We start from the raw sequence: 14,282 nt of genomic DNA, 5'->3' as shown, positions 1-14,282 counted from the left end.
TAACTATTGGAGAAATATAACAATAGAAAAACCCTTTTGTGACTGGCCTCTATATGTTCCTGGCCTGTGCACCGGTATTATTGTCTATCCTTTAATACCGGGAATCATCATTTGTTAGTTCTTTTGTACCGTCCCTTTATATACCACTCGGGTAACACGTCTACATAAAAAAGAAGCACACCCATAAAACAAAAAATTCTGAACAATACAGGGAAAAGAAAGAAGTCAAAAATGATTTTATTCAGAAAGAAACATACAAACACAAAGAGACAAAGAAAAAAAGCCAAGAGAATTCGATTATACAACATTAGTAATAACATGAACAACAACAACAACATAACAGATGAAACAGCACTACGGTAGTGATCCTTTCACTTTCAAGCTTGGTATGGTTGATCCTGTTTCCGTTTGGAATCTATCCTTTGGTTTGGTTCTGTGTGTGGCTCAACTGTCGGCTGGATGGCCTCTTCGTCTCCTGCCCTCAAGTGTCAATTAACAGCTAAACATTCAGTGGTGACAAGTACGTACCCTAGATCAAAGGAAACCAAAATAACTTTGCATACTTGATCAGGCATGATAAGAAAACATCGGTCGTCATAAATTCTAAGTCGGAACTAAGAAGGAAATGATGACAATCATGCACTCTTAATCTAAGGAAGGAAATAACAAGCATGCACTCTTAATCTGACTAAGGAAGGAAATAACAAGCATGCACTCTTAATCAGACTTGGGAAGGAAATAAGAATCATGCACTCTTAATTAGACTTAGGAAGGAAATAATAATCATGCACTCCTAATCAGACTTAGGAAGGAAATGATCACAGTTATGTATCAAGCATGGGAAAATCTGATAAAATTTATGTTTAGATTTTATGTTTAGACGTTTAGTTAATTGAACATGACAAGAAAATGATAACAATTATGAATAATCATTGAAACAATAACAATCATGCACTACAAAATTCTTAACACATAAGAAGGGGATTATGAGAATGCACTATTCAAGTATACACAGAAGGAGAATGATGATGATCATGCATTCCTTAATTAGAAATAGGGAAGAAATTGTAATATTAATACATTTCTCAATTATGAATAGGAAGGGAATGATAACAACCATGATTTCCTTAACTAGAAATACAGAGAAAATTATGACAATGTGTTCCTCAATTAGAAATACAAAGAAAACTATGACAATGCATTCTTTAATTAGAAATACAAAGAAAATCATGACAATGCATTCTTTAATCATAAATACAAAGAAAACTATGAAAATGCATTCTTTAATTAGAAATACAAAGAAAACTACGATAATCATGCATTCTTTATTCAGATGTAACAAGATTTTAACAATCATGCATTCTATAGCCGGGCACAGAAAGTGAAGGATAACCATAACCTTAATCAAGAATAGGAAGTGCTTTATAGCAGGCATACATTCTGAACAACAACCCACAAAAAAGAACAAATCCTGTAAATGAAGCCTTAGCAATGTATTATCAGAGGATACATGAAGCAACCCAGCATTGCTTTGCCTCCACACAACGTCTGTACACGTGGGAAAGGAAAACAAATTATGTGAACATTTGACACCATGCACACAGTACATACTAGCCATTTTCTTTTCGGCAATGACACTCAGTTCAAAAAGAAGTGATGGTGTGTATTGCTACTGACCAACACATTCGCATTTCACCTCACTGACTGATCAACAGACATAAAACGTCAACAGAAGCCCGCGCGCGAAATAAACTGGAGCAGCTGGTGTTCCAGCACACAGGAAGGGAAGCAGCCGGTGCACGGTCAGCTGAAATGTGTCATCATCTGCAGGAAGATGAACAGACAACCACAATGTGTCATCATATGCAGGAAGATGAACAGACAACCACAATGTGTCATCATATGCAGGAAGATGAACAGACAACCACTATGTGTCATCATCTACAGGAAGATGAACAGACAACCACAATGTGTCATCATATGCAGGAAGATGAACAGACAACCACTATGTGTCATCATCTACAGGAAGATGAACAGACAACCACAATGTGTCATAATCTGCAGGAAGATGAACAGACAACCACAATGTGTCATAATCTGCAGGAAGATGAACAGACAACCACTATGTGTCATCATCTGCAGGAAGATGAACAGACAACTATTATGTGTCATCATCTGCAGGAAGATGAACAGACAACTACTATGTGTCATCATCTACAGGAAGATGAACAGACAACCACTGTGTGTCATCATCTACAGGAAGATGAACAGACAACCACAATGTGTCATAATCTGCAGGAAGATGAACAGACAACTACAATCTGATGACACACACACAAGCAAAAAGAAAGAAAAAAATGTCGCGCTAATCAAATGATATACAACGGGCCTCCCTTTCAGATCTGCTCCCAAGTTTACTCCAATATTCTGCATTCGATGACAAAACCTTCAATAAGACTTCTAACCAGCTCTCTCTCTCTCTCTCTCTCTCTCTCTCTCTCTCTCTCTCTCTCACACACACACACACACAAAGATACCTACAATTAAAGTTTGGAAGCTCTCTCTATTTTGTCAGCACACGTGGAAGCAGATACATAATTCAGATACATACAGCGAAAAATGATAATGGACCAGAAGACTGAGAACAATATGGTAACGAGTGAAAGCACAAAGAGCCCTTTCCTACGCCAGGAAGGACATGGTGGTGTCAGTGAGAAACGAGTGAGGCAGGAAGTGGTGACACGCTGCACCTGGCTCTTTCAGGCCCCGACCAGCACCGATCTGCCCACAGCGACACGACACAGTGCCAGTGGGGGTCTGTCTGTCACTATCAGCAACCTTGCTGTCAATGATCTACAGTGAAAAATAGGGAGAGGGGTGGAGGACAGACGTCGTTTTCCTGGCACTGTGAACCCCCCCCCTCCCCCATCCCTCCAAAAAATACAACAACAAACAAACAGAAAATCAAACAAAAACATACAACAAAAATACAGAACAACTGAATCTTTCAACATTAATACATTTCCACCATTTAACATTCAGAATATTTTCAGCATGGCAACCACACGATTATTTTATTATTGGCATCATCATTATTTTATATATGCATGAGTCGACCTCGCACAACAATGTCCTTGCGTAACGATATTAACACAGTTTATGTTTGTTACACTCACGATAACGTTTGCTCCCCAAGGGTGCACAACTTTGAGAACGTCTCCGGAAATGTTTTTCTGCAGTTTGTCTTTTCTTTCTTTCTTTTTTCTTTTTCGTTTTGTCCTGTGAAGCACTGGCTTGACAGTTTGCGACCTTTGGGTGTGAAGGTCAATTTACTCCAATTTTCACGCTCCTAAACTTATCTATATCCGGTTTTTGTTAGCAAAATGCTTTATTTTCTCCGCAGCAACACCCCAATTTCTCTATAACAGTTGCATGCACAGTAGCATTTACATGTTATGTTGACATATTCTCAAAGTATGGCATCCATCGGTCGCCACATACAGTGTAATAATCAGAAACGGTCTCAAAATTTCCATGTGCAACACACTATTAACTAACCAAGCAGCGTATGTATTACGTCTTCCAAGCCTAGCACATGCGTGGAGTGTGTGTACAGGATTTCACAATGTATCTCTTACCAAGCAACACCTCCATGGTATCAATGTGTAATATCAACATGCTTTCCACATCTAAAATCGTTGGTGACAAGACATATCAACATTCTCTGACCTGTCAGTCACTGAGTATACGTTTCCACATACGTGCATTCTTCATGTTTAAGGGTTTATATGAACCGCCTTCATAATATCCTCCATATATAGATAATAATCATGCGATACATGTGTAATATCTACATTTTGTCCGTGTGCAACATTCACACATTCTCCATGTTAAACGCACATAATATTTCATCCACGTCACTCAGTGAGTTCTCTGTGTCTAACAGTCACCACAGACCTTCCCTGACACCTTCTTTGTATTCACATGTCCACACTGTGGGCACAGCTAAGTCACGTCACTACACGCTCAGTCTGTACCGAGATGAAGGAGCGGCGCTGTGCATGGAGTGGGGTGTAGGGCTGGGCAGAGTGGCTGATGACCTGTGACTGATGACTGATGACCTGTGGATGATGACTGATGACCTGTAGCTGATGACCTGTGGCTGATGACTGATGACCTGTGGCTGATGACTGATGACATGTGTATGACCGATGACCTGTAGCTGATGACCTGTGACTGATGACCTGTGACTGATGACCTGTGACTGATGACCTGTGGCTGATGACCTGTGGATGACTGATGACCTGTGGATGACTGATGACCTGTAGCTGATGACCTGTGACTGACGACTGATGACCTATGGCTGCTGACTGATGTCAGATGACCTGTGGCTGATGACTGATGACCTGTGGCTGATGACCTGTGACTGATATCCTGTGACTGATGACCTGTGACTGATGACTGATGACCTGTGGCTGATGACCTGTGGATGATGACTGATGACCTGTAGCTGATGACCTGTGGCTGATGACGGATGACCTGTAGCTGATGACCTGTGACTGATGACCTGTGGCTGATGACTTTTGGCTGATGACTGATGACCTGTGGCTGATGACCTGTGACTGATGACCTGTGACTGATGACATGTGACTGATGACTTGTGGCTGATGACCTGTGGATGATGACTTGTGGCTGATGGCTGATGACCTGTGACTGATGACCTGTGACTGATGACCTGTGACTGATGGCTGATGACCTGTGACTGATGCCCTGTGACTGATGACTGATGACCTGTGACTGATGACCTGTGACTGATGACTTGTGGCTGATGACTGATGACCTGTGTCAGAGCTGCAGTCGTCACTTTCCACACGTGACCTTTTATCCCGTTCCACGATGGAATCAACCCGTTACTCAGCCGTCACCGCCATGTTCTCTCCATTTTCAAATACTGCACGCTGTGCACAGGAAACATCCGCAGTGTTTTCCATTGTTATCACCTGCACCAACACGCCCCCTATGGGCCCAGTTCTTCTGTTTCACAGTCACACAGTTCAAATTGTCCACGTCTGTCTTTAAACATCCTATTAACCACACATTTGCTACTTCATTGGACACGTTCTATGTTTTCTACGAGTTCTCCAGACGTGTTCCAGAAGAAACATGTTTCTCGTGTACACATCCCTTGTTTTCAGATCAAGTCCATGTCTTTCCTTCTGTTTTCTTTTAGCACGCTGATGCAGCTCATTCCATTGTCCCTGTGCATTTCAGTCGAGTTTTCAAGCCACAATGTTAGCAATGTGTGTTTGCGCAACATCTCGTGCCTCTCAACAATTAAAAAGGTTTCCTAAAATTAATGTGTTCCCTGAACTGACACTATGTCGTGGAAGTGCAGATATGTGTGTGTGTGTGTGTGTGTGTGTGTGTGTGTGTGTGTGTGTGTGTGTGTGTGTGTGTGTGTGTGTGTGCGCGAGCGTGTTATGCATGTACACAGTTGACTTCGGCACATATAATTCCATCGTTGTTGGCTGACAACCAGATATTACATAATGTTTGATATAGTTCGTGATAAATTATTTTCAAGCAAAAGAATGACATCACCTGACCAGAATAAACAGCGTACAACAATAAAATATTTTTCATAATAAAACGTGCCATTCTTCACACTGCTATGTGAACATCAGCACACAGCTCCACTGAACACCAAAACAATTAAGCAGTTAAATACAGTGACATTACTCACACAGTGTGCTCCAAGTGTAATGTAAACCAAAGATAACAAGAGGATATGAAAACCGCATTATATATGTTTTTTTTTCGGGATAACAGGACACGGAATTGGACCAGAGTGAAAAAAACCCAAAACATTTCTGAGTGATAGACAACGGTCATGCCATATGCATATTCCCCAGTTACTGCGATATGATATCAACAATCAAATACAGTATACTACCCTAGTGACTGATTTTCATTGAAGGTGAGCCAAAGGCCTGCTGCGACCAATATTGCTGTCATCACATTGTCACATTTTACCACCTCCACCATTACTACCTTCCCCCACCCCCAAATCAGGTGATGGGTTACCAAGTACTAGGTAATGGTTAAAGAAAGAAAGAAAGAATGAAAGAAAGAAAGAAATGATATTTTACCTTAAGTAATGGCCACTTCTTTGAGCTTTTAATGCCACATCTGAGAATCTAATATCAGGATGGTGGTCAGATATTGTGTGTGTGTGTGTGTGTGTGTGTGTGTGTGTGTGTGTGTGTGTGTGTGTGTGTGTGTGTGTGTGTGACCTGTATTGAAAATGCCATATAATAATAATGATATAATAATAGTAACAACAACAACAACAAGAATAATAATAATGATAATGATATCAATAATAATAGATAATGTTGTTCTTGAATAAACCATTTTGGAAACATGTGAAAATACACATTGTATAAGCAGAGTGTTAAATCTAACGAACTGGTGAATGGAGTATTGCTGCCCACAGACACAGACACACAGATAGGCAGATACACCCACGTGACACATCTCGTTCTGACCACTTTGGTTGATGCACGCTCTTTCCCAGCTGCTGGTGTCTCTGTTCTGCCTGTCCCTTGGTCACCGACACCTGTCTCACACATGACAACAATGACATTTTAGATGCTGAGTCGGCAACTGAAGTACCCAAGAGCGCCTGCATTCACGTTAACAAACATTTCAGCACTGTTCTAACGTTCACTATCAGTGTGTTCTGGCAGCAGCAGTCGCGTGTTCCCGTGAATGACGCTGTCTGACACAATGACAACAGGTAAATGTCCTTGTCATAATTCATCAGGTATGTGTACATCTGTACATCTGTGCGTTCTCCTGACTTAGTCTGCATCAGGAAATGTCTACGTCGGGTTCTGTTCCGCTGCATATCATTTTCTGTATATACATATTGTCGGCACACCCACCACAATAATATTACAGTATGACAGACGTTATGTTCCGGAGAATCCTTTCCACTTTCAATGTGATTCTCAAAGGCCTGAGGCGGCAAGTGTTCTTTCCTCTCTTCTCTCCAGTCAACCTTGCGTGCTCCCGGTCATGTTGTCAGCATTTCTCATACCTCGGTTCGGAAGCCTTCCATAAGTGAATGAGCTAACGTGCATAACTATAATACCACATTCACAATCACAAAACAACCAGCATGTTTCCATTCTTAGATATGAATAATGTAACACACGGAGCATGGTGTTTATTTTTCATTCGTTTACTGTTTGATGGTAAGGAACCTGAAAAACGTGTTCTCACGTTCTGAACCCTACATGATACAGTATGTTTCCCCTTCAATCAAGACGTTTAAAACGGGATATAATCTGGGTATTCTATGCCTTCATACTTTCCAGTTGTACAAGGAATGGTCCACGACGAAGACAACGTTCTACCTGGGTGTTCAGACGTGTGGTGGCACGGAGTGACAGTGTTCTGATGGACAGTCCCCCCTTCACTGAGCACGGTGCTGTGTGTTCTGATGGACAGTCCCCCTTCACTGAGCACGGTGCTGTGTGTTCTGATGGACAGTCCCCCTTCACTGAGCACGGTGCTGTGTGTTCTGATGGACAGTCCCCCCTTCACTGAGCACGGTGCTGTGTGTTCTGATGGACAGTCCCCCCTTCACTGAGCACGGTGCTGTGTGTTCTGATGGACAGTCCCCCTTCACTGAGCACGGTGCTGTGTGTTCTGATGGACAGTCCCCCCTTCACTGAGCACGGTGCTGTGTGTTCTGATGGACAGTACCCCCTTCACTGAGCACGGTGCTCTGTGTTCTGATGGACAGTCCCCCCTTCACTGAGCACGGTGCTGTGTGTTCTGATGGACAGTCCCCCCTTCACTGAGCACGGTGCTCTGTGTTCTGATGGACAGTACCCCCTTCACTGAGCACGGTGCTCTGTGTTCTGATGGACAGTCCCCCCGTCACTGAGCACGGTGCTGTGTGTTCTGATGGACAGTCCCCCCTTCAGAAATGTCTGGAAATATAAATCATGTGCTTCCCCAGTAACATGAAAATGTAAAGCGCTGTACAGTTTACTGAAATGAGATATCCTCAGTCAGAACATTATTTTACACTTTGATATCATCATTATGCAATAAATGTGTATGACCAAAGCTTCCACAATAATTGTTCTCTTTGAAGTTTCGTTGCCTGGGGTACTGTATATTTTGTTTCTCAGACAGAAAAAGTATCGGGCATTGCCTGCCACCAAAAGCTGCAGCTAAAGGCGAAAACACCAAAAAACACAAGACTGAATGTTTTGCGTTGCCATGAATTTCACTTTCGGCAAAACACCGTTTTGTTGCGTCGTTTCATGGCAGTCCAGGGCTGAAACGTTTCCCACACACGAGATGAAGGGACACACAGCGCTCAGCGGGGGAGTGTTGTCTGACCGTGTCCACACACGTCGCCAGTCACCATCGTCAGCTCTCCCTCTACACACCCACACTCCAGTCACCATCGTCAGCCCTCACTCTACACACCCACACTCCAGTCACCATCGTCAGCCCTCACTCTACACACACCCACACTCCAGTCACCATCGTCAGCCCTCACTCTACACACCCACACTCCAGTCACCATCGTCAGCCCTCACTCTACACACACCCACACTCCAGTCACCATCGTCAGACCTCACTCTACACACACCCACACTCCAGTCACCATCGTCAGCCCTCACTCTACACACACCCACACTCCAGTCACCATCGTCAGCCCTCACTCTACACACACCCACACTCCAGTCACCATCGTCAGCCCTCACTCTACACACACCCACACTCCAGTCACCATCGTCAGCCCTCACTCTACACACACCCACACTCCAGTCACCATCGTCAGACCTCACTCTACACACACCCACACTCCAGTCACCATCGTCAGCCCTCACTCTACACACCCACACTCCAGTCACCATCGTCAGACCTCACTCTACACACACCCACACTCCAGTCACCATCGTCAGCCCTCACTCTACACACCCACACTCCAGTCACCATCGTCAGACCTCACTCTACACACACCCACACTCCAGTCACCATCGTCAGCCCTCACTCTACACACCCACACTCCAGTCACCATCGTCAGACCTCACTCTACACACACCCACACTCCAGTCACCATCGTCAGCCCTCACTCTACACACACCCACACTCCAGTCACCATCGTCAGACCTCACTCTACACACACCCACACTCCAGTCACCATCGTCAGACCTCACTCTACACACACCCACACTCCAGTCACCATCGTCAGCCCTCACTCTACACACACCCACACTCCAGTCACCATCGTCAGACCTCACTCTACACACCCACACTCCAGTCACCATCGTCAGCCCTCACTCTACACACCCACACTCCAGTCACCATCGTCAGCCCTCACTCTACACACACCCACACTCCAGTCACCATCGTCAGCCCTCACTCTACACACCCACACTCCAGCCACACACACATATCCAAAACAGTTCCTTCCACAGGACAAAGAAGTGTGACTCACTCCGCCATGCACGCAGCAGTACATTTTCCATCTCCACCTCCCCCCCCCCACTCTGACAGACATAACGCAACAATGAAACCTAATGACCAATCAGATGCATGAACACACACAAATGAACAAATGAACGAAAAATCAAATCTCTAAATCAGATGAATTAATACATCAAACACAAACAAACTGACATTGTGTTCACTCAGCCACGGTCCAAGATCTATAAAAAGGTGGATTGGACTTGAAAGCTGGCCGCACGTCCCACGTACTGCATGGCGACACTACACACTGCCGTTGTGCTGCAGTCTCTCCAGCTCCCCCTGACCTCTGCCCCTGCCCTCGTCACCCAGAGTGGACAGGGGGATGTAACCCGCCCCTCCTCCCCCTACCACCCCTGCACCAGCGCCACTCTGGCTGGAAGAGGGACGGGGGTGGTGGGAGCGGGATCCGGCGTCCGTGGTGAACTGGGTGGACATGGTGCTTCTCTGGTCAGAGCGGAGCAGACTGCGGGACCGCATGGACCGGGGTAAGGCGCTGCGGATGACGGTCAGCACCTGGGGACAGATGACAGAGGGGAGGAGGGGTGCAGGGCTCACCAAGGAAGACTAAAGAGCTGGTAAACATAAACTGAAAAAAAACACGACACTAAGCTGTTACACTGTCAGGAGAATCGAAAGACAGGAAGGAAGAGAGAGAGAGAGAGAGAGAGAGAGAGAGAGAGAGAGAGAGAAGTGGGGGGAGGGAGGGAGTAGGGAATAAGAGAAAGGAAAGAAAGGGAAATGAATGAAACTTGGTCAAAAGGACAAGTAGTATCATATTGCCTACTATCCTGGACTTTATGCGCGCGCATTTAAGAAGTATAAAATGTTGATGCAGATATTCAAAACAAATATGTATGTTGACCTGGCAGATGGGAAAAACCTCCACCATTAGCCCGCCAGGTGCGACGGGGATCGAACTCAGGAAACTGGCGAGGATCCAGCGCTCCGACCACTTGACCACCGCACATGTCGCACACCTCATTCTCGCACATGCTTCTCAGTGCTCTTGTACGTATTGCACCCCACCCCCTATACTTGAAAACTATTACACAACAGATTTCTGTGTGAAATCGGCCTGCTCTCTCCAGGGAGAGCGCGTCGCAACACTGAAAACGTCACCAATTTTGTTTTCTGTCAGCGAGTGTATTTGCTTTTCTATCAAAATTGATTTTTCTGAAAGAATTTTGCCAGGGACAACCTTTCTGTTGCTGTGGGTTCTTGTACGTGCAATAAACGCATGACGCACTCGAGACCTTAATGTATCGTCTGATCCAAATGACATGAGTTCAGACCACCGTTCCATGTCTAGTGTATAATGAGAAAAACTGGTGAGTGAGCTCAAATTCTCTCGCTCCCTAAGCGAACGCTTTACCTGCGTTCCAACACTTCAGAACCTCTACCACAACACGACTGAAGATTACTTGTACTCCTCCTCCTCCTACTACTACACTTAACCAATCTTGTTATTATTCAAGCCGATCAAGGTAACTTCCCAGCTGTACAGATAAAAAACAACAACAAAAAACAAAAAAAAGAAAACAAAACCCCACTGATATTTATCAATACCGTGTTGTAAACACCTCCCCAAATAAAGTTTTATAAAGTTTGATCTGTTCCAGTAAAGTAAAAGAAAAATTGAATAGTGGGTGAGTGTATATCTAAAGGGGTCGACGCACTGTCAGAGCAGAACGCATACCTGATAGATTGGTGTTTGATACAAAGTCGATGTTTTGTTTAGGCAGCGATAAATACTACATTGTCCTGAGTAAAAAGAGTCTGGATCAGGTTGAACTACATGTCCTGATCTTGCAGTGATGCTGAAAGAAGGTCTGGCTCATCACAAACAATTTTCAAATAAGTGTGGTGTTCCCTGTGGCCCGATGTCTGGAAAGATCCAGGCAGTACTCACCTCCCCGTTCAGGTAACAGAATCCAATGGCCACCAGGGCTCCCTGTAACACACACAGCTCGCCGTCACTTGCAGCGTGTGCAATAGGCAGTCCACAACTGTCCTTCACCCCCCCCACCTCGCCACTCACACACCGGACACCTTTATTTTACACCCTATTCAAGTGTAAGAATGGAGGAAGAATGTAGTACCTCCGCAGATTCAATGTAGGTGTTAATTTTGTATTTTCATTTCGATGATTTATCATATTCAATTCAGTGTCAAATTCGGAAAGGGTTTGCATTGATGTACTGAAGCTGTTGGACGTATTTCGGATTATTGTTACTGGACAGCCCCCTCGTTCCCCCCAGTCCCTCCAACACACTCACACTCACAGACACAGACACACAGATAGACAGACAGACAGAGAGACACAGACACAGACAGACAGACAGACAGACACACACACACACACACACACACTGTTTCCTTATCCTGAAAATGGAAGCTGTTCTATTTTAAAACTAAATATGTTGGAAATGTTACTTGAATAATTATGCGGTAATTATCAGTTTGACCACAGATCAACCTGTCACATGCTGACGTGCCACATTCCTGTCCGGTCATCAGCTCCAGTGACGTCAATGTTTCACAAACTGTTGTTAGTGTACAGTGATTCACTTCTTAGCTTAAATGTCCCATGTGTTAGCTCTTAATTGTTTTATCTTTTATTTTTTCTAATTATTAACATGTATCACACCCTCCTCACCCACCACCACACCCTCCTCACCCTCACCTACCACCACACCCTCCTCACCCACCACCACACCCTTCTCACCCACCACCACACCCTCCTCACTCAGCACCACACCCTCCTCACTCAGCACCACACCCTTCTCACCCACCACCACACCCTCCTCACCCACCACCACACCCTCCTGAAGCAGAAAGACAAAGAAAGGACAGGGTCTTGTCCATCTTACTGCCTTGTCTTTCGGGCACCCTTACCGTCAATGGGGGATGGTCTGTAGCGGCATGGATTGTGGCCCTTGCTTGGACTGTCGCCGGCGACAGTACGTGCACCCTCACTGCACATATCGTCACCCCTCCACGCTGGTGCTGTTGTTGCTGCACGCCCTTGCAGTGGATTGTCGCCGGTCTTGCTGTTGTTGCTGTGTGCGTGTGTTCGTGTGCGCACGCGTGTATGAGACTGCAGTTTGTTTGTTTGTGTGAGTGTGTGCGTGCATGTGTATTTCGTGTGGATGTTTGATAGTACTTCGTTTTTATGTTAAAGGGGAGAGGTGGCGGTATAATATGTACGGGTGTATTGGGCGTGTGTGTGTATGGGGTGAGTGTGCGTGCGTGTTTGTGTGTGCGTGTTTGTTTGTTTGTTTGTGTGTGTGTGTGTGTGTGTGTGTGTGTGTGTGTGTGATCTTATCTGCGAAAGCACAGCCCAACAAGGCCACGCTGGGTCGTAAAAGTTAAGTCACAACTCCTCACCCAGTGGGTTTGGGATCTTGAGTCGATCGTGAACGTCAAGAGTGGTTAGGTTTGGCTACTGTCACTCTGTGTGTGTGTGTGTGTGTGTGTGTGTGTGTGACCTTATCGCGAGGGCACAGCCCTTCAACGACTCTACGCTGGGTCGTAAAAGTTACGTCACAACTCCTCACTCACTCTTCACAACAGCACCAGCACAGAGGGACGACAATATGTGCAGTGAGGGCATCATGTGTTGCTGCCGGCGACAATCCATGCAGGGGAGACAATACATGCCGCAGCATGGTCATCGCCATCAGACGTTAAACCTGAATGTAACTAATTGACGCTATCTTTTCCCCCGCAACATCAAGTCAGTTAGAAGTAGGAAAAGCAATGTCAAAATGTTTCACTGTGGGACTTTTGGTTATAGTTGTTTTCGAATCAACATCTTTCCACTTCCAGTGACACTAATGAGGTTATACAACGTCTTTGACTTGTGACAAGGTGAGAGATGACGGTCAGCAGGTGTGGGGTCTGACCAGTTCCAGTAGCCGTGCTGTCGGTGTCTGGTGGATAAAACAAACACAGCAGGGACCTGGCTGTCTCACCTGGGTGCTGGTGACGATCTTGGAGAAGATCTCAAAGACATAGTTGGTGGGCTGTGGCCGCGCGATCACCATCACCACCTGCAGCCCGAACAGAGGCACCAGGATGGCTGCTGCCTTGGCCGCTCGTCTGTGTCATTCATCACCATCATTATCATCATCATCATCAGCATCAGCAGCAGCATCAGCATCATCATCATCAGCAGCAGCATCATCATCCTGACATCATCATCATCATCAACATCATCATCACCATCATCATCATCATCATCATCATCACCACCATCATCATCCTGACATCATCATCATCAGCATCATCATTCTGACATCATCATCACCATCAGCATCATTATCATCATCCTGACATCATCATCATCAGCATCATCCTGACATCATCATCATCATCATCAGCAGCAGCAGCATCATCATCCTGACATCATCATCATCAGCAGCAGCAGCATCATCATCATCGTCATCATCCTGACATCATCATCAACGACAGAGCGTGGTCATCGTCTTGCCGATCATGGCCATCAGAACATTGCCCTTCATCCATCAGTCAACACCACACGCAGAACAATCAACAACATCCATCAAAGAAGTATGCGTGTGTTTGCGGCGCACATACACACACACACATACACAAGCGCACACACACACATACACAAGCGCACACAGGCACACAGACACACATACACACACACACACACGCGCGCGCGCGCGCACACACACACACACACACACACACAC

General features: G+C 45.3%; 1 protein-coding gene across 5 annotated transcripts in view; it reads right to left on the bottom strand.

Annotated features, from left to right (window-relative positions):
- Positions 1-214: 214 nt before the first annotated feature.
- Positions 215-14,282, bottom strand: part of LOC143293810 (calcitonin gene-related peptide type 1 receptor-like) — a 317,054-nt gene continuing 302,986 nt past the window's right edge. For all 5 annotated transcript variants that reach the window (XM_076605076.1, XM_076605075.1, XM_076605079.1 and 2 more), the window contains 3 exons: positions 13,536-13,662; positions 11,471-11,512; positions 215-10,074 (listed from right to left, as the gene is read on the bottom strand). In XM_076605076.1, the coding sequence (XP_076461191.1) occupies positions 9,802-10,074; positions 11,471-11,512; positions 13,536-13,662 (442 nt within the window). In that variant the 3' untranslated portion in view covers positions 215-9,801. The remainder of the gene's footprint in view (positions 10,075-11,470; positions 11,513-13,535; positions 13,663-14,282) is intronic.

The sequence above is a fragment of the Babylonia areolata genome, chromosome 19, assembly GCF_041734735.1.
Source record: "Babylonia areolata isolate BAREFJ2019XMU chromosome 19, ASM4173473v1, whole genome shotgun sequence".
NCBI classification, from domain to species: Eukaryota; Metazoa; Mollusca; class Gastropoda; order Neogastropoda; family Buccinidae; genus Babylonia; species Babylonia areolata.
The sequence above is the reverse complement of the archived record's forward strand: the minus strand, read 5'-3'. Positions and strand labels throughout refer to the sequence as shown.